This window comes from Sander vitreus, chromosome 10, assembly GCF_031162955.1.
Source record: "Sander vitreus isolate 19-12246 chromosome 10, sanVit1, whole genome shotgun sequence".
Lineage (NCBI taxonomy): Eukaryota > Metazoa > Chordata > Actinopteri > Perciformes > Percidae > Sander > Sander vitreus.
The window spans coordinates 29,665,142-29,687,236 of NC_135864.1; the positions used below are offsets into that span (position 1 = coordinate 29,665,142).

General features: G+C 40.5%; 1 protein-coding gene and 1 long non-coding RNA gene across 2 annotated transcripts; both read left to right on the plus strand.

Moving 5' to 3' along the window:
* Positions 1-852: 852 nt before the first annotated feature.
* LOC144524657 (uncharacterized) lies at positions 853-18,448 on the plus strand. The gene is made up of 3 exons (XR_013502628.1): positions 853-1,173; positions 16,409-16,654; positions 17,305-18,448. It is a non-coding gene; the product is annotated as an uncharacterized LOC144524657 (long non-coding RNA).
* LOC144524655 (uncharacterized) lies at positions 1,142-14,939 on the plus strand. Its single transcript, XM_078261062.1, has 2 exons — positions 1,142-1,231; positions 9,261-14,939. Exon 2 carries the CDS (start codon positions 9,272-9,274, stop codon positions 10,601-10,603), a length of 1,332 nt encoding a protein of 443 aa, XP_078117188.1. The 5' UTR covers positions 1,142-1,231; positions 9,261-9,271; the 3' UTR covers positions 10,604-14,939.
* Positions 18,449-22,095: the final 3,647 nt, after the last annotated feature.

Consider the following 22,095-nt stretch of genomic DNA (forward strand, 5'->3'; position numbering starts at 1 on the left):
CAGTGGTGCCGTACCAACATGTAATTGTTGTCAATGCAGAGAAATGGTGTACAATTGGTTAGGGGTTGGTGGATGGTAGATGATTCGGTCTAAACAAATGTCTGAGAGACAGATTGGATGAGCATTAAAAAAAAATCAATAACAAATCAGGGTAAACTCATCTTGACTTACATCATTAATGCATCCACAATCCATTTTCTCTTTACTTAACAGGATTGAACTCTGCAATCTAGCATAAACAAAACAATCTATCAAATTGTGAGGCAAAACATTCAATATGATATGTTTGGAGGGAAAATAGAGTCCCAGGCCGGAAGGGGCGGAGTTATATAACCTTGGAAATGATTGTCATGATTGACAGTCCGTGCAATGATGCAGGTGAGGTGGAGACTTGTTATTCAACACAGCCCATAATATGTGGACTGTTCTCCTTAAAACACTTTGAAAAAAACACATAAAATATGATCTCTATGTGTTATACTGTAGGTAGTCCACAGCAGAACAGATGAGAGCGAGACAATAGCATCAACTTAACTTGGAGCTTTACTGTTCTTCTTCATCACACAATGTCGTACAAAACATGCAGTGCAATGTCTTGTGGTCTACAGCGACATCTAGTGGTTAAACCTGTTACTCAATACACAACATACTGTATTTCCCCTCTTGTTTAGGAAGCCCACCAGGTAAAATAAAGGTTAATACGCCGTCTCTTAAATCACTTAGACCTCGGCTGTAGACTAATGCTAACTTAAATGTCTCCCTTATCTTACATAGCATTAACAAACTCTTCTTTCCAGTAATAGTATCAATTTAACAGTTATAGCAGGCAACCTTATGTCTATCGCACTACTTTACTAACAGTAGCTTTCAACTAAAGCGGATTTAAGCAAACAATTTCACAAGCAAAAACAACATTCAAATTATAGTTTGCTTCCAGTCACTTTTTCAATGTCCTTGTTTTTTGTTTTTGTCATTCCCTCTTCAATAGTTTCCCCCCAAAGGCGATGAGAAGGATTACTGTACATAATCGCAGGCTTCTTTCTGACCCTGGCGTGGTTTCAGCACGTCACCATCCAGCAGTCGTGCAGGTCCCGCCTCAGGTACAGGAACAGGACTTTCAATGGTGTCTGTTACACTGTCAGGAACCAGACAGAGAGATGAGTAGTGTTCCATGTACGTCCATCTTCCAGCACATACGCATTTGCACCAGCTCTCCGTACAACCCTGGCAGGTCTGTGGAATTCTTCATTTTTATGACGTGGAAGGGTTTCCGTACTCTTACTACGCTTCCGTCTTTGATCCTTGGTACTTGTGCACCTCTCCTCACATCTGTGTAGGCTTTCGATGCGTTTTGTTTGGAGGTGACACGGTTGCGCAGCTGCTTCACCGGCAGCAGGGTAGATTTGCTTGCTGCACCGATGTTCACCTTTGTGCTCATTTTCCTGTTGAACATGAGTTCATATGGTGACACTCCTGTTGTACTGTGTGGAGTTGCACGGTACGTGAGCAGGAGGGAGATCCTGTATGAGGCTGAGGCAATAATACAATACAGTAACGATAATGATACTTTGTTTACATCTCCTGAATGTGCATTTGTTAAGAACCATTCAATTAAAATGTGACTGAATTAAAATAAAACAGCATATTGTAGTTTCTGTATTTATTACTAAAGCATTTATCAGTAAAACAGTTCAAGTTGGGGAAATGTTAAGTATTGTGTTGCAGGTTGATTTAAGGTCTGTCAAATCTTCCAGTTAGGGGCTACAGTGCTCTTAGTAACAACATTTAGTCTGGAGCCCTGTTGTGAAGAGTCTGATCTTTCTAATTGGTGAAACGTTCAGATCCAGTCGATCCCGTTTTCAGGAATTCAGGAAGTAGACGTTTAAGTCCTCCGCTCAACAAAGTCTTTATTTCCCTGGTTCTGGGAAATACCATTAGCAATGTGCCAGATTAAAGAGGGTTCTTCCTGGTTAATCAAACCTGAGAGAGAAGGGTTACTCACACATTTCCTCATTCATTCATTCATTCAGTCTGTATCAGGCTCATTTTATCTGCATGAATAAAAAACAGGGTTGGTTTACTAACTGTGTTAGCAGACTATACGTTTTTTTTCTCAAAACATGGCATTTTCTTTTGTCGACGATCCCGTTGATGAAGAAGCTGGATTACTTCGCAGGGAGTCAAACACACATCGGGAGATGATATTGAGGCCCCGACTATAGATGCATTTTCTTTTCCAGATACTAGCCTATACCTATTTGAGCGGTATCGTTTTTCTTCCCAGTCTATCAGTTATGTAGCCTACATAACCTTATCTGTCCTCATATCACTAACGTCACCCATCGTGGACATGCTCTACATCCCAGCAGATTCTTTGTGTGACATTAAATTTTTTTTGCAAACGGCAGTTTTCTTTACAACATTGGTGATGCATTTTAGTAAAGCCACTGTATGCAGGGCCGTCAGAAGAATGTGACTCCCTCTGAAACGTGTTTTAAAGGCATACTAGGTAACTTTTCCCTCTTCGGTCCCCCTACAGGTTGTCTCATTGGAACTACAGCTCGCGCGGATGTAGTTCCAATGAGACAACCTGTAGGGGGACTGAAGAGGGAAAAGTTACCTAGTATGCCTTTAAACGTTTCTGTAGTGTTCCCTGGACACAAACCAGTAAGAGACATTAAAAAGGAGTTCCACAGTATTGCAGGTGAATGATGTAAACCCTTTGAAATAAAAGATTATGAATTATAAGTCTGTTAATGATGGTGCTGCAGCCTCAGAATGGGATTAGTAGGCCTAGTACTTTTTCGGCCGCAGGATTGCACCTAAATTAAATAGATTATAGGTTCAATACCATTTCACCAGTAATATTATACTTATGATTAAGAGGAGTTGCTTTTTTAACAAAATATATGTTCAAACTTGCTGTATGTGCGCATGAGTATTTCCGCCGACCAGTTTGTTTGTGGTTGTTGCCATAATCGTAGTATCATGGCTCCATTCATGCTGCCTTTTTATAGTGGTGGTGCACGTGCTTAACTCTGAGCCAACTGTCGCTGGTTCAAGTCCCCATACGGACAAAGTATAGTGGTGGACTGGTAGCTGGAGAGGTGCCAGTTCACCTCCTGGGCACTGCCAAGGTGCTCTTGAGCAAGGCACCGAACCACCAACTGCTCGTGGCGCCTTTCCATGGGCAGCTCCTTCACTCTGACATCTCTCCATTAGTGCATGTATAGGTACTGAGCATGTGTGTGCAATTCAGGCGTGTGTGTAATGTGTATAATAATAACAACAGAGTGAAAACATTGTAATTTCCCCTTGCGGGATTAATAAAGTATACATTATTATTATTATTATTATTATTATTATTATTATTATTATTAAAAGTCCTAGGCCTACTAATCCCATTCTGAGGCTGCAGCACCATCATTAACAGAATTATAATGTATAATCTTTAATTAAGGGTTTACATCATTCACCTTCAATACTGTGGAACTCCTTTTTAATGTCTCTTACTGGTTTGTGTCCAGGGAACGCTACAAAAACGTTTAATACACATTTCAGTGAGAGTCACACTCTTCTGACGGCGCTTTGCTATACAGTGGCTTTACTAATATGCTCCGCATCACCAATGTTGTAAAGAAAACTGCTGCAAAAAAAATGTAATGCAACACAAAGAATGTGCTGGGATGTAAGAGCATGTCCACGATGGGTGGGACGTTAGTGATATAAGGACAGATAAGGTATCTACATAACTGATAGACTGGGAAGAAAAACGATACCGCTCAAATAGGTAGGATAGTATCTGGAAATGAAAATGCATCTATAGTCGGGGCCTCAATATTGTCTCCCGACGTGTGTTTAACACCCTGCGAAGTAATACAGCTTCTTCATCAATGGGATCACCAACAAAAGGAAAGAGAAAAAAACATTTTCTAATCTGCCTAACACAGTTAATAAACCAACCCTGTTTTTTTTATTCATACAGATAACAAACTGCCAAACCTCCCTTTCTGAAACAGAAAACCCAGAGTTTCCCTCATCTCAGGGTTAACAAACTCAGAGTTTTCACTAAACCTGCTTTCTGAAACGGGCCTCTGGGTGTAAGATTTGTACGGTGGCCCTGCAAATCATAAAACACAACAGCAAATATGAAAACACGACGGCAAATAGGAAAACACGACGGCAAATAGGAAAACACGACAGCAACTAGGAAAACACGACAGCAAATAGGAAAACACGACAGCAAAGAGGAAAACACGACAGCAAATAGGAAAACACGACAGCAAACATGAAAACACGACAGCAAACAGGAAAACACGACAGCAAATAGGAAAACACGACATAGGAAAACACAACAGCAAATAGGAAAACACAACAGCAAATATGAAAACACGACAGCAAACATGAAAACACGACAGCAAACATGAAAACACAACAGCAAACGAAAACACAAAAGCAAACATGAAAACACAACAGCAAATAGGAAAACACAACAGCAAATATGAAAACACGACAGCAAACATGAAAACACGACAGCAAACATGAAAACACAACAGCAAACGAAAACACAACAGCAAACATGAAAACACAACAGCAAATAGGAAAACACAACAGCAAATAGGTGAAAGCAATGGAAACACCACATTCATTTGTATTTAGAGATGATGCAGACATCCAATGTGATGAAGAAAACTTGCCGCATGATGCTGGAGAGAGGCAGGATTAGTCACACTATTCTTTGTTACTGTTACAGTTTTTCCCGATCGCTATGACAATTTTTTCAATACTTTTAACAACTTTCCTAAACTCTTAACACAGTCAGCACAACATCCGTCTGTGTAGGCTCTACATTTAACACGTCTTGTTGCTTTGACACAAAATGCATACAGTTAACACACATTTAAAATGCTTGAACTTCTTTTACACACAAGCTCAACCAAGACCAAAACAATGGATTTTTACTTACCAATTTGCAAATGCTTTCACACTGTATGTCAGAACAGATAACAACATGTTCTAAACCTAATTTATAGGCAAAAGTCAAAGTGAACAGCTGTTCATATTGTAAATTGAAAATAAATATATCCCCTGGATTTTGTTCCATTGCTACTGATAAACAGCTGAGGATTGTTCATAGTGTTTGGCTGCACTGAGCCTGTTTTGAGACGTGTGAAGAGTTGTGTTGCTTGGAATGAGTTCAGGTGACTGTTGGTAATGCAGACTGGGGTTAGAGTTTTGCAAAGGTGGCTTCAGTTGTGACCACTGTCGTTTAGCAATCGAAAACAAACTGTAAACTATTAAACCAATGTCCCCTAACAGAGAAGCCCCCCTCCCCCCTCTGCAAGATACAACTATTATAAATGCATTAAAGACCATTCATATTCATTCATATATAATATAAAACATCACATTATCTTCAGATTTAAAATAAAACATCATAAACACACACAAACACACACACACACACACACACACAGCCTATAATAATAATAATAATAATAATAATAATAATAATAACTAAACACTACAGTGCATTCATTAGACATTACTCAAACAGTAGAGAACACAGAGTCCAGGGCATCTAGTTACAGAAAGAAAATGTTTATTTCATATAGTAAACTCATTTTGCAACAAAATATATATCACAACATTGGGATCTTCTTTTAGTGTTTTGATATATTTTAATGTTCTTTTATACAGCACTTTGGTCAGATTAATCTGTGTTTAAATGTGCAGACCGAGAGATATGTTACTTATAATAATTAAAATCAGAAATCACAATCAAAACAGTAAAAACTGGTTCCCAAGTTTTATTGTTTATTAATAATGTTTATTATACAGACGTATAATATAGATGTTTATTATATATACGTTTATAACACTGCAAGATACAACTATTATAAATGCATTAAAGACAAATCATATTCCTTCATATATTATATAAAACATCACATAATCTTTAGATTTAAAATAAAACATCAGAAACACACACACACACACACACACACACACACACACACACACACACACACAGACAGACACAGACAGACAGACAGACAGACAGACACACACATTAAGTGATTTGTAATAAAACTGTTAGATGACAGTAATGTTAAAAAGTGAATTCCCAACATGTTAAACTATTAAACCAATGTCTCCTAACAGAGCAGCCCCCTCCCCCCCCTCCTGTGGGTCAGGGTGCAGCCCAAAACAGTGATCCCTATAATCACACGCATCCACAACAACATCAAGAAAAGATCAACTAACTCAATATATAAACAATATAATAGTATAATACTCAGTAGTAAATCCCAAAGGGCTTGATGTACACTACCAGAGTTCTGCTGGTTGACACACACTGATAATGTCGGTCAATAACTGCACACCAGTACTCCCCTGTGTCTCCCACTGAGATATTAGAGATAACCAGGTTACCATTATTATAGTACCAGCTCACTCTGCTCATGCTCTGATTAGACTCTACACTAAAGATTCTTCCCTCTGTTCGGTGTGACTTGATAAACCAAACATGCACCTTACCCTCTCTCCAATCTCTGCATCTGAGAGTGACTTCTTCTCCCTCTGAGAAGAGCTCTACAGCAGGGGGGCCAGATTTGGGGCACACCACCAGATAATACTGGTGCTCTCTCATAGAGGCTTCACAGATGTACTGACCTGAGTGATTTAACGTTAGTGATGAAAACACCAGCGAGTAGTTTTGATCTACTGAAGGCACAGTCTGGTTTTGTAGTTCTAGGTCAGTGTAAGAGGGTGTTTTGGAATTATACTTCCTCCAACGTGGGGGGCTGTTCATCATTGGAGTCAGTGATAGTGCACAGCAACACAGCGGTCTCTCCCACTGAGCAGTAGATCATCTCATACTGTGGTTTACTGTGTAACGTCTGTTGCTGTGACGTTGGATACATGAAGAGCTGATGTGTTTGTCACCACTTGGTATCTTCCTCTAACATTGTCCATCACTGATGTCGTATTGTCCCCAAAAACTCTGCTTCATGTTTCTTGGTCATATATAGCGTCCTGTTTGAGCCACTGGATATCCAGATTATCAGCTGCTCCCTCACATGGCAGGTCCATTGTTTCTCCAAGTCTCGCTGTGATATATGTCTTATCTATTGAAGTAGTACAAACCATAATACTGATGTTGTTCTCATGCGTCACATTGCCCTCAGTCCAACACTCCTCTTGGTACGGGCCGGAGTCTGAATGGGTCAGGTGGAGGATGGTGTAAGAAGAAGTATTCACCGTGCTGACAAGTCGTTGTTTCAAACGTTCAGGTACTGAGGAGTTGTTGGACCAGAGGTCAGAGGTGTTCCACAGGACAAGCCTCACCAACAGATCTGGAGATCAGGCAGGAGTTAGTGTTGTTGGAGAGGTTGAAGGTGTAAGAGGTCCTTTCCCGTCGGATGATGATCCATTCTTCTGCATGGATGTTGTTGATGAGAGCAAACAGCAGGAAGGAGAGCTCTGTGACTGCAGCCATTCTGCTCCGAGGTCAACAAACACTGACACCCTCAGCTCATACGCTCTACACCAACCCTCATCAGCAGCTTCTCTTTTTCTTTTTTTTGACAAACATGACTTCTTTATCTCATCATCAGAGGAAACTTTGTAGCATCAGCTCTCTATGCAGTTATCAATGTCCTTTACATGACTCTAAAACCACGGAGGCTGACGGGTCTTCATACACACATTATTCAGAGAGGAGAGGAAACATCCAGAGATAAGAGAGAGGGGTGTGTGTGTGTGTGTGTGTGTGTGTGTGTGTGTGTGTGTGTGTGTGTATGTGTATGTACAATGTATACTTTATGTTATCCACGCAGCTAAATAGCCAAATATTTCTCTCACGAGTTAAAAGGAAAGTCAATATTGGACTTACATTCACCCAGTGGACACAAACAGAACTCTAAATGAATCCTGTCAGCTGGATGTGTAAATAAGCTGCTGTTTGCTAACACGTTTGCCACGATTGCCACGTTTTTACAAGTTTAAAACTTACATTGTAGGTTAAAGCTTCAGTACGTAACTTTTTGATATTAATGAACGCCCGTTACATTCAAGCCATTGCCAAATGAGTTGCTACAAAGCTAATTAAGACTATCAGCTCCACACAACTCTCTCTGTATGTCTCAGTATGGCTATGTTCAGAAGATTGTGGTGTCCGGTAAATTTGCCGCGCAGAAGCTCCAGCAAAGATAATGACCTCTTCTGAAGAGTCCATCATGATTTTTTAATCCTCTGTGTCCTCCTTGCATACTAGCAACTGCGTGGAGGAAGGGTGGGGGTGCATGCGTGACCAGGCATGTATCATGTGGACGCACCGACAGTGTGGTTGTCATTAATTAGAATTCCTCAGTGGGGTGACAGAAACTACTCACTATAGCTTTAATGTGTTTTAATGTATCTGGTATTGTTGATGTAGTGGCAGTTTACACTGTATTTATTGATTTGTTAGTCAATTGTAGTTTGATAAAAACATTTAAGTGAATTAAGTGCAAAGGTTTTCTCAGCTAATGATAAGGCTAGTGGGTGAGCTCAAATCACAATATATCTATAACCTGGAGGCAAGAAGAGGTCCTTTTGCAATAACTAAGATATTCTGTAGTATTTTTTTATGTTGAGGTAGGAAACTGCTGTGCAGGAATGTTACATTCAGAGTAGGAACACATTCAGGTTTAGTAACAGATTAACTAGTAACAGGCTAACTTTCTTTATACATTAGCTACTCAGCTAATCAAGCTAACATGATGTTAGCCTGCTATGTTGCGGGTTGTCTAGCAACAGTTGGCTACAGTTGATATAAACTTCAAAATAGTTAATATAATAACAACCTCCTTAGAAATCCATAATGTACCATATAATCCCGGCCCAGTCTTTGAATGTCGTATAGCCCCTTTAATGCTGCAATAATCAACAGCAAATAGAAAAAGTCAAAAAATGGCTGCTGCTTTGACCGTACTGCTATGCTGATTTGGATTAAAATGACCATTCTATTTCTATGAGTTTGTATATGAATGACATCAGCTGGCAGGAAGTAAACATGGACCCAATCTGTTGCCTAGCAATGCAATTCCACTGAGCAGAATATAGGAATATTGCCTTTGTGACATCATAGAATGTAGATTCAAAGGGAAGGAACTGAAAGGATTACATTTCACTATAGGATTTAGTCAGCTGCACTGTAGAGAGAGCACTTAAAATACGCAATACAGCTCATTGATACAGACATTTTGTTTTGACAGAAAGCAAAAAAATGGCACAGCAAGAGCAGTCTGGTACTCTCAGGCCTCTGAGTGATGAGAACACAGCCCAACACCGAGAAAACGAGGTCCTCTTCAGAAAGAACAGGGACCTTCAAAGACAGAATGGGGAACTCCGTGAAAATATTGAGGGCCTTCGTGAGAAATTCAAGTACTCCAGAAACAGCAATAAAAGGGCCCTCCAAATAGAGAACGAGGTGTTATGCACTGAAAGTCCCACCCTCCGCAAAGACGCTGACATCCTGCACAGCGAAAAGAAGGCTCTGTGCAACGAAATTGAGGATGTTCGCAAACAGAACAAAGAGGTGCAGACTAAGTTAAAGGACTTAGAAATTGAGAACAAGACTTTGCACCAAAAAATAGAAGAACTGACCCTGAACAAGACTCTTCAAAAAGAAGTTCAACGGCTAAATAGAAGTCTGAAAGAACAGGAAGCCGTTCATCTATTGGAGCAAGAAAACCAGTCTTTGGGACAAAAAATAAATAGCTTGAAACAGGACATTCAAGAGATGAACCTAAGGTTTCAAAATGAAAAGGATTCCATGGCACAAGAACACCAGGCTTTGCAAAGAGATCTTCAGGAGGCCAAAGAATTTGTGCACAATTATTATATGACTACACGGGAAAATGACTTTATAAACCAACAAAATCATGCCCTGAAAGAGGAAGTCAAGGAGCTGAAAACAAAGTTGGGTAAAGGAGAAGAGGCCATTCTTAAAAAGAATACGGCTATTCAAGAACAGGCTCAGGAGCTCAGAAGTGTTCTACAAGAACTCAAAGGCTTTGTACACAACTATAATGAGATGAGCCAAGAAAACAAGACCCTGAAAGAAGAAATCCAGGAGTTGCGTGACGGAGAAGAGGCCATGAGACGTAACCATGAGACTCTGCAACAACAAGTGCAGGAGTTAAAAGACATTCAGCAAAAACTTAAGGTTTTTGAGCACAAGTATTACACACTGAAAGAGGAGAATGAGTCCACAAGCAAACAAAAGAACAGCCTGGAACAAGAACTTCAGGAGGCGAAGAACAAGCTCAGACTAGAGAAAGATGTTTGTGCTCGGGAGCAGCTCAAAGCTCGTCAGAAGGAGAAAGCGCTTTGTGATGAAGTGCAGACCCTACAGACTCATCTGAAGTTAAAGATGGAGGAAAATGAGTACTTTCAGAGAGAAATCCAGTCGCTTACTGAGAGTCCTGAGGTGCAAGCCTTTAAAGTCAAGACTGTTGCCGATCAGATCAATGCAGAGCATGTGGGGAAAAACGCCATGCACCAGAAGATATTGACAAAAAGTTGGCTTCTTTACTGGTTTTCCAGTAACTTGTGAACTTTAGTTACCTCCCACCTTTGTGAGTTGTAGGCCCCGCCCCCTCAGAGCGTGATGCTCTGCTCTGCTGAAACAGACTCTGTGTTGAGAACTAAAAGTATGCTAGATAGTAGAAGTTCACGAAAGCAATCCAACTTGGTAAAATAAAAGACAATGCTGCTCTGCCAAATGTCTTCAAAGGAATGAAACGTTGATAATAAAGAACAGTGGTTTAATAGTGATAAAGAGATGGTGCACTCCCAGGCCGGTGAGCAGTTGTATCCCCACTAACGGCTCCTATAGTGGTCTTTGCTCCAGTCTGGCACCGGACACCCTGCGATGCGCACACAGGCAGGCAGAGGCACAGGTGGATGAAACCCGCACACTGCAGAAAACAAATGGCTCATGTTTTGGTATTGAAATGTTGTTAGTGTTAAATGGAACACTGATTGGGAGTCAGTTTCAGCCTCACAGTGACTGTGCATGTGACTGTAGAAAGAATAGCACACATCATGTTCTCCTGTCAGGTGATTTTGTGTGCGCTTGAATTAAAAAGACAGAGAGAGAGAGAGAAAGAGAGAGAGATAGAGTTAGTGTGTAGTATAGCGATCAGTACAGTATAGAATCTATGTGACACCTATGTATTCAATGTGTGACATTATGAATATTCTGTAAACTGCTTTGGCAACACGTTTTCTTTGTTCATGCCAATAAAGAAGGGGGTCTCGCCCAGGGTGTAATTCAATGTAGAACTGCCACTGCCTATTAATGTAGATTTCTGCTCTGTAATTGTTAAAAAACCCACCTAACGTTCCTGTTGCACACCCAGTCGCCGCCAGGAGGGGGAGCCTCTCTTTGAATGGTCTCTTCTGAGGTTTCTTCCATTTTCTTTATTTGCTAAGAATTATGGGAGTTTTACCTTGCCTTTCTTAGAGAGCTTGGGCTGGGTCGGGAGCTGTTGCTGAGGTGGGCCTTTAAAGTCTTTTGCCATGTACTCTTAATCTTAACTAAGACAAAATAAAACAATGAGAATAAAAATAAGATTAGTTCCCTGTCATTTCCTCTGTTCTGATGAATGGTAATACATTTTTAAAATGTGAATATCAAACAGTCGACCTAAGGTTTGCAGAAATCCACCCAATTAAATATTAAATTAATAATTAAATTAAATACCTCACTTTCCTGCATCCCCAAACTTTTTAACTGTTTGACTGTACAGTATGACAATCTACTAATAGTAAACCCCAAAAGCCATACTGGAATAAGGAACTACAAAATCTGTTTCAGGCAGTCCGTAATTTGGAGCGGCAGTTTCTAAGATGTAAAGAAAGTGGGTCAGAGAGACAGCGCCTCTTGGAAAACTATAAAATCAGCAGATACCATTTAAATACAGATTATATAAGAGGAGATTCCAAAGAGCTATGATAGTGCATTTAGATCAAGTTCAAACATCAAACCCTCAATGTTTTTGGAATATTATTACTTAAAAAGGGGCCCAGACGAGAAATGAAAATACCTATGGAGGTAGTACTGAGCACAGATGGTACAGTGATTCATGAAACATAATAAAAAGATGGGAGGATGATTTTAAAGGACTATTAATCACCGACAACACTGAGTTTGAGTATTCCTTTTATAGGGGTGTATGTTTAACAAAATGTCAATTTGAAGATGACATGGCACAAATAGACAGCTATAGCAATGAAGATCTAAATGCTGAAATTACAATGGAACGGGTCCAAAATGCTTTATATAAAGCAAAGTTGGGAAAAGCCACAGGCATTGACTATATAACTACTGAAGTTTTAAGATCGCCGAAACCGCTGCAGATTCTGCATGGCCTATTTAAAAACTGTTTTATGCTTGGAATCTTGCCCTACCTCTGGTATAGATCGATTATAAATCCTATAGTGAAATCTCACAAGGACAATCCTGGTGTACCCCTAAACTATAGAGGAATTAGTTGATTGAGTACAGTGTATAGGTCTCAATCAGGCTAAGAGGGCTCTTGCACCTGCCTCATTTCGTTTGGTTGAATTGTATTGGGATTCGTTTTTTAGTATTGACAGTTCAAAAATACAATGTTACAACTCTCATTCCCACCCAAAATAAAAGTAAAGAAATATATAAAATATTCTGGCCATAAATAAATTTAAGTTTTAAGTTATAGTCCTTTAATTTCTTTTAGTTGTGCACAACACAGTATCTTTTAAGCTCAGTCCAAAAAATAAAAAATAAAATCAATGCAGCCAAATGCACAGCATATGCCTAACATGCTAACTTTCTTTATACATTAGCTACTCAGCTAATCAAGCTAACATGATGTTAGCCTGCTATGTTGCGGGTTGTCTAGCAGCAGTTGGCTACAGTTGATATAAACTTCAAAATAGTTAATATAATAACATACAAAACATAATAATATATATAATAACACAATAATGTATAATGTGAAACAGCTTTAAGTGTGTAGGCTACATGTAGCAAGTTAGCTAACTGTATGACTGATGTAATCACATTCTGTGGAGAATGGAATCTCCGTGTGACGTCATAGTTCACACAGAACCCAGCAGGCATTCAGTTAGTTCTAAATGTTTTACATTGATCACATCTACTGGTGATGAAACGAGCTCTATAAACATATTTCATAGCTAGTATTAATAATATTAGTCAGTGAAAGGACACAGAAATGGAAAGAGCTTCACATCTGCAAACATTAGCCTACAGCCTTTTAGATTTATAAATCATGAATTTACAACTACATGTATATGAGGATTTTAGGATTATTTACACTCAAATTTCATATCTAGCACCCAGAAAATTGTTTTATTTGTGTCACTTTCATATATGCACTCAACTTTCTGGTTAATTTAGTCTAGCTTTGCACAACACAGGATATAAATACTATGAAATATGTAAGATATCAATTCTCTTGACTTATGGATCTTATATGTACTGCGTTCATGTTCACAAGATACAAACAAAAGGAGAAAAAAAAAATAGGAAAAGAACTGAGCTGATGTCAAGGTAACTACAAATCCACTGGAGCAGAAAGCTAATAACAATTCAACATTGTGTTATTGTCATCAAACAGGTGAAACCTTTGGTTAAAGGAACACGCCGACTTATTGGGACTTTAGCTTATTCACCGTAACCCCCAGAGTTAGACAAGTCGATACATAGGCTACCCTTCTCGTCTCCGTGTGTGTTGTAACGCTGTCTGACGGTTCCACCGGTAGCTTAGCCTAGCACAGAACCTGCAGGTAACTGGTTCCAACTAGCCTACTGCTCCGAATAAGTGACAAAATAACGCCAACATGTTTCTATTTACATGTTGTGATTTGTAGAGTCACAGCGTGTACAAAAAACAACAACGTAACATGAGACACAACCATCTTCTAACCGTAAACAAACCGGGAACTATATTCTCAGCAAGGCTTGCTGCAAAGCAAATCACTCTGCCCAAGTAGCAGAAGTAGAGGGGTCCGGGGGCATGCTTTTTCACCCCTGACCCGTTTTCATGCCTGACATATGGCGTTTTTCCATTACATGGTACCTGCTCGACTCGCCTCGACTCTACTCGCCTGGCCTCGACTCGACACACTGTGCGTCCGTTTTCCATTGCTGATTTTAGTACCGCCTCAGCGTGGCTGGTCGTCTTATACACCACACACTACTCGACACACACACCAGCGCACAAGTATAAACATCAGGCCACTTGAGCTTGTTTTACAGTTCTGCGGAGGCTCCACGCAGAGCTTTCGCCGTAGCCTATGTAAGTGGCCTGATGTTTATACTTGTGCGTCGAGCCGGCATATGTGTGTGTGTACGTAGACTATCGCGAAAGCTCTGCCTGGAGCCTCCGCAGAACTGTAAAACAAGCAGCGCCGCAGTAAACTGCCGTGACCTAACGCGACACACACACACAGAACGTCGAAGATGTGTTGTTGTTGCCACAGCCAGAAGACACATTTTGTTTCAAATGAAGCTGGAGGCAGCAAAAAAAAATAACACAGCTGGCTGAACTATTTAAAAATGGCGGGTTTGTTCAGGACACCGCCGTCTGTCGCTTTCACGTCACCTTTTGGTATCGGCTCAGCTCGCTTGGAACCTCTACGGAGGTGGTACTAAAAAAAGTACATGTTGGCAGGTACCAGGTACTTTTTTTCGTAATGGAAAACCAAAAACGGCGAGTAGAGTCGAGGCGAGTAGGTACCATGTCATGGAAAAGCGCCAATACTGACATACTTTTGAGCACACTTTTCCACCTCTGTATGCGTCTCTGCTCAACCTGCAGGACCCATGGTGCCACATATACCCCAGAGTTATACAGGTTAAGGAAATAGTTGTGCATAATGCAACTGAGTTTAGTGTATTTACCCTCTAGCAGCCTCCCCCTGAAGCCAATTTATTTTTTTATTTTTATTTTTTTATTTAACCTTTATTTATTCAGGGGAGGTTCACATTCATCACATTTACACACATTCATACCTGGAAGCTGCCCAGTACAACCGCAGTCTGATCTGCTGCTCCACTGGAGCAGTCGGGGTTAATGGGGTTAAGGGCCTTGCTCAGGGGCACCTCAGTGGTATTCCCCACCCAGATTTTATCCTGTTGGTCTGGGGATTGAACCGGTAAACTAATCTTCACATATGTTCTGCTGCTGTAGTGATGTAGCCAAATAAAGCTTCATGAATCATTTTCTTTATTTTCTGAGCCCTCTAGTTAGTGCTCTCTGTTCAACAAAAAGTTGAAAGCACACTGAATTGCCATTCCTTTAACCTTTTTTCTTTAAACCAAGAGTGCCATTTAGTGGGCTCAGAAAATAAAGAAAATGGTTCATGAAGCTTCATTTGGCCATCACTACAGCTGCTGGCTGTTTCATCAGTTTGCATTAGGACTGTTGTGGGCAACTTTGTCACTTGGAGTGAGCTGAACCACCTGCAGCTCAACGTGACAAAAACGAAGGAGCTCGTAGTGGATCTGAGGAGGGCGAAATCATCTGGGACCGCTGTTTCCATCCAGGGGGTCCCTGTGGACACTGTTGAGGAGTATAAGTATCTGGGGGTGTACTTAAATAATAAGCTGGACTGGACTAGAAACGCCGATGCCGTCTACAAAAAGGGCCAAAGTCGACTCTTTTTCCTCAGGAGGCTGAGGTCATTTAACATCTGCCGATCGATGCTGAGGATGTTCTATCAGTCTGTTGTGGCCAGTGCTATCTACTTCGCTGTCACGTGCTGGGGCAGTGGGATGAAGGTCGCAGACACCAACAGACTGAACAAACTGATCGGGAGGGTTGGTGATGTCGTGGGGGAGGAGCTGGACACACTGACGACCGTGGCTGACAGGAGGATGCTGTCCAGGCTTCAGTCCATCTTTGATAATGTCACACACCCTCTCTACGACACACTGGCCCAGCAGAGGAGCGCCTTCAGCAGAAGACTCCTCTTACCAAGATGCACCACAGAGCGCCACAGGAAATGGCTCCTGCCTGTGGTCATTAAACTGTACAACGCCTCCCTCTCTGTAATCTCTCAAACATAGACAATCATTTCTCTTTTTTATTGCACTATTTGCACATTAACACTGTACATTTGATCTTTTATATAGTATTACTGCATATTTGTTTTTAATATATATGTTAAAGTCTGGATAATATGTTGTTTGTATATCTGGAGTTGTAACAAAAATAATTTCCCCCTGGGATTATTAAAGTATTTCTGATTCTGATTCTAATTCCACTGTACAGAAGTTCACCATATTGTGTCCAGCCTCTGTACTTTACAATCGAGTTTTATATTTACATGATGTGTGTTGTCTTTGCAGCAAGAGGAGGATGTAACAACAGCCTGTGTCCTCTCCCCCTCTGCCTCCCCTGTGAGTGATGTCATCGATGAAGATTCAGCTGGATCCATGGAAGCAGTGATGAACCTTCGCTCCTTCATTTCCCTCAAAAATATAGACATACTGTCCGCACAGAGCGACGAGGAAGTCATTGGAGGCATTTCACGTGACTGCTGTGAAAACCTAGAGAATTATAAAGATCTGCACTCCACAGCCTCCAATAAGATGGTGATTATTTTATTTTTTATATAGTTTTTTTTTAATTGAGCTGTCAAGTCAACATGCACAGAGTATCATACATATTTTATTTTATTTTTAAGATTATTTTTTGGACATTTTTAGGCCTTTATTGACAGGACAGCTGAAGAAATCAAAGGGGAGAAAGAGAGGGGGGAATGACATGCAGCAAAGGGCCGCAGGTCGGACTCAAACCCGGGGCCGCTGCGTTGAGTTGTAAACCTCTATATGTGGGCGCCCGCTCTACCAACTGAGCTATCCGGGCACCACAGAGTACCATCCATTAAACACTTTTTGTAGATATTAATATATGTTTTTAACAATTACCGCAATACAGTTAAAGGCATACTATGTATCTTTTCCCTCTTCGGTCCACTACAGGTTGTCTCATTGGAACTAGTTCACTAGTCCACTACAACCTGTAGTGGACCGAAGAGGGAAAAGATACATAGTATGCCTTTAAAGTTAGCCATACATAAAAAGAAAAGAGAGGCAAAAGAACAGTGTGGGTTGTGTTACAGTATATCGTCAAAGTCCATTAATACATAAAATCTGATCTATGTGGGCTAAGTTTTTTTATTTTTATTTGTATTTGATAATGTACAAGCAGATTGTGTTGACATGTCTCTATCCCACTCCAGATGGAGGATTCTTATGAACTGGATCTTCTGAAGAAAGACCTGGAGATGGAGAGACAAGACAAAGCCGCTCTGGAGGAAATGTTGGAGAAAGAGAGAGAGGTGACAGGGCTCTTCTCCAGGATGCACCAGAGACGGAGAAGTCTTCAAAAACCAAACTGAAGAAAAGCCTCAAAAAGGGAGAAGATGTACAGGATGACTCTCGAGGAAGGACTCCCTTGATCATGAGAAATTATTAACAGCTACTCTTGAAAAAGCTCCTGCTCAGGAAAGATCAGCGACTGCTGCTCTGGCGAAGGCGTTGCATAAGAAAAAAGCAGACAACGCAGCTCTACGGAAGTCGCTGCAGAAGAGGAAAGACATTGTTTCTGATCTTCTGCCTACACTTGCAAGAGAGCAGCACAACTCTGCAAAAGTCCAGCTGAAGGTGGAGATCTCTGGAATCCGAGCTCAAAAGCTGTGAAAAAGTTATGAAGCAGCTCAGGAGGGATTTAGCACTCTCTGAACGCAAGCTGGCACAAAAAGCTGTTGTGACCCAGCTGCGACAGAGACTGGAGAATGAGACGAAGCACACGTCAGCTCCGATGGCCCAGGTGCAGACTCTGGGAGAGGCCAACAGGGCTAAAAGATGAGCTCCTGGCTCTGAAAGACCAAATAATCTATCATCTGAGGTCTGAGCTCTTTGAAGGGAAGAGCCACAGCAATCAAGCTCCAAGTAATTTCCACTGGGGGACAGGGGGCACATGTCCCCTATTTTCAAAATCTTGTTTGTGATGGGAAGTGAAAATGGCAGCAAGGAGGGGGATCGTACCTGCAACAACATACAAATGTATTTAGTCTTACTGAAAAGAAGAAGATTACTAAGCATCACTACTGGCAATGGAAACATGGAGGGGGAAACACAAGCTATATATATATAAAATAACAATTTGCCTCAAACTTCCCACCAGCCAGCTGAACTGATCTAATACGAGTGGTGGAACATCTAACCAAGCTATTTCTTCTTTGTATACAGTGTATTATAAAACAGTAAAACTGTTGATACAAAACACAACAATACTCATATATAATATTCTGTTAGAAAAACTGTCGCTCAGTAATTGACTTCATATACTTAACATGTTCAAAATAAACTGGACTACTTCTACTACTGTCATACTTATTTTATATTTAAAGGCGCTGGTCCTCATCTGTCATTACTATAATATTTTTTAGAATACTCCTGCAGGCACTTCAATATTTGAAAATAAGGGTGAAGCATAAAAAGACAAATGAAGCGGCAGTTTAAATTGTGAACACTAGATGGCAGGAGTGTAACGTTACTGCAGAACTGTCTGCTGTAACATTACTGCAGAACTGTTTGCTGTTTGTTAATATGGTGTGTACGTCGTTTGGTTTTTTTCACCTGAAAATGACAGCAGGGGATTTGATTTGGTTTTGCTGAGCATGGTATCAAAATAAATTAACTCCAAGAGAGGATTCATTTTAAAACTGTTTACTTAAAAACACTATTTCTAGGTTTTTCTTCCAACGTTTGAAGAACCCGTGTTAGAGGGAACAGAAAGCAGAGAAGGGACTTTTTGAAATGACTCTTACTGTTTGTGGTCCAGAAGATTAAGGCAGGACAGGGGGAGGAAAAAACACACAAAGGAGCTTGTAAAAAAAAAAAAAGGTCCTGTTTACTAGGACTAATGGCATGAGGTTAGCGGTTGTCAGGGCAACTGGCCAGCCATACAACCGAGGCCCCAGAGGCAAACAGGAAGTGGAGTGGGAACTGAGAACAGCAACTGAAACTGAAAGAGCAGTTAGTGCTGCGATTAAACCGAAGGGAGCTGTGTGTAAATGTGTGTGAAACACGGAGACATCTGCTCTGACAAAAAGCTAAACCACACACACATGAGAAAATATTTTTCCACTCACCATGCATACCCCTTAATATTCGTGTGCAGTCATTACATGTGCTAACGTGCCTCAGCCCCAAGCCTCTATTTCTTATCTCTAACCTGAGCTCCAACCCTGTTTTTTTTTTGCCCAGTCAGGACAGGCAAACATGTCCTCAACATTTTACTGGACATTTAACAGCAACAGATACAAAAGTTCTCAGAGCCTCTCATAAGCCATAAAACTGGACTCTGAGCTTTACGAGTGCACAAGATAAAACTGTTGGGACATAAACGGTGGTGGAAGAAGTAAAAGTACTAATACAGCACTGAAAAAAATACTCTGTTACAAGTAAAAGCCCTGCATTGAAAAGGTTACTTAAGTAAAGTATGCAAGTATTATCAGGAAAATGTATTCTATGCAGAAAATAGCTCACATTTTAGAAACTGGAAATAGTCAAAAACGTTCCATTTGTCTAATGACTGCAGCTGTAATTATTGTTGGGTTTATTTCAACAAAACATTTTATAAACTGCATGTGTTTTATGTGCAAAGATCTTAATGTGTAAAGTAACTAGTAACTAAAGCTGTTAAGATTGATGTAGTGGAATTAAAAAGTACAATATTTCTCTCTGAAATGTAGCGGAGTAGAAGAAAGAAAAGACTCAAGTAAAGTACCTCAACGTTTAGTACTTCAGTACAGTACTGGAGTAAATGTACTTAGTTCCATTCCACCACTGGTCATAAAGCACGTTGAAAAACACCTCAGAATAAATACAAAAACATTCTTTATTGAGATTTACATGTTGATTGACTTGTAGTTCATAATGTACAGGAGAATAAGCAGTGGAGACATGTTGCGCTGCATTTTGAGCAGCTGAGCAATTACCCTTTTTTTTTAATATATATTCTTTGAAGTGAATGGCAATATCATCCTTTATGGTGCTGAGACGCACCTCAGATCTGACTGAACAATGATTCAGTGGCTCTGAATCACATAAGCAAGCAAGCAAAAGCAGTTTGGAACTTTATGATAATCACTTTTCTTTTTTTTTAACATTACATCTCGTCGACATCAACTTTCACTTTTGACTTTTGGCTGCGGTGACGTCCCTTTAACACACACACATAAAAGCAGAAATGGACTTTACTTATAAGTGCACTTGAGGTATTCCTTGCTACACCTCTTTCTAAGAACAGGGTCAGCCTTTGGAGGCAATGGGAATTATAGAGGGGTCTGAATATTTGATTGTTCGAGTAGAAGTCTTGATCATTTCCATTTTGAAAACAAAATATTATTTCATTCGATACATTTGCTCTGGTGTGAAAGTCTAATATGGATCATCGTGTTTATATGCCAAGCAACACTAAGAGTATACTAAACAGGCACACTTAAGTTTTACAAACAATTGCCAGCATCTGATTCGTTCATTACAACTGCGGGATTGTGCAAATCCAAACTGTTATTTTTTTCAATATCTTGTTCAGAGAGGAAGTGACCACTATGACAAAACTGCGGGAGATAAAAAGGCAAGGTAAGCTTTACCATCCCAAACTAGCATGAAGTGGAACCACACAGAAATAGAAGCAACCTTTCAGTATGTGATGCGAGGTTTGGAACCATAAAAAAAAGGCACACGGGAGGAACATTTTGGTAAAGCAATGCCTATTCCACACCCGCCATCAAGTAAGACCAAAACCCCCTTTGATTCAATGAGACTCTTAAATAAATTCACCATGATAGTAATGTGCGGTCCAGTGTAAGTCTCTCTAGTGGTTTGGTATTTGTCCTATGTGTTTGTCAGGAACTTTTCAGAGCGGTTCCCACTGGGATTTGCGCAAGCCAGGGAGGAGAACTGTGCTTTAGCCTGCTAGCCGCTAACACAAAGTAGCTTTCTGAGACACTCGTCGTAAGTCATAACTGAGGACTCTCAGGGGACTTTATATAAACATTTCATATTCTGGTAACTTTACAATTTGCTAAATAATACTGAAACAAATGAGCGTACGCCAATAATTCCTTGTAAAACAGACAACACAAAATACCTTCCATTTGCAGCCAACATTCATCATTCTGTGCATAATATATTTACTTTTAAAACGTGTCAAAAGAATAATTTTTTTATCTTTAAGACAACAGGAGTAAGGCTAGTGGCTACGGAGCCGCAGAATCGAGGGATGGACATAACGAGAAAAACAAAGGAGAGACTTAAACGGAGACTGATCTGTGCACTAAAGTCAACTGGGAAACAAAGACTAGACAATAGTGAAAAACAACAGCGCTCAGACCTGCTGACGACACGGTCCTCTGGGATGCATCTCAAGCCCAGACTTCCCTATTCCTTATTATTAGAGCAGGGCATTCACTTCAAATGTGCAGAATTAACTGCCGATTGCACTCGCTCACTTCGCTTACGCTGTCACTCGAGTCAAGATGTTCAGATGGACCTCTGAAACCCTGAGATTCAGTCCCTCTGTCCCCTCCCTCTAACCCAACGGACTTAAAATAGAAATAGTCACACGTGAGCATGCCCGTTACATTGCTACTTAATTAACCAGGTCAAAACATGTACACGGTGTGCACAAAGATAGCATTATAATCACTTCTTCATTCCTCCATGATTGCCACAATGACACTGCCTACTGTCTTAATCCACACAGGGCCGAGTTCAATCCCTGAAAGCTACCTGCGTGCGTGTGTCACTAGCAGACTAAAGCACAGATAGTTTGAATCCAGCCACACTATATCAAAAAGGCACACATTTTCAATAAGGCTTTTCCTATCAAAAACACACACACACAAACACACACACACAGTGCTGTCCGTAAGGTGCTGAAGCAGCTTGCAGGCATACATACATATGAGCTATGTACATTATTAACGCCAGAAGGAAAAAGAGAAGACATGAATACA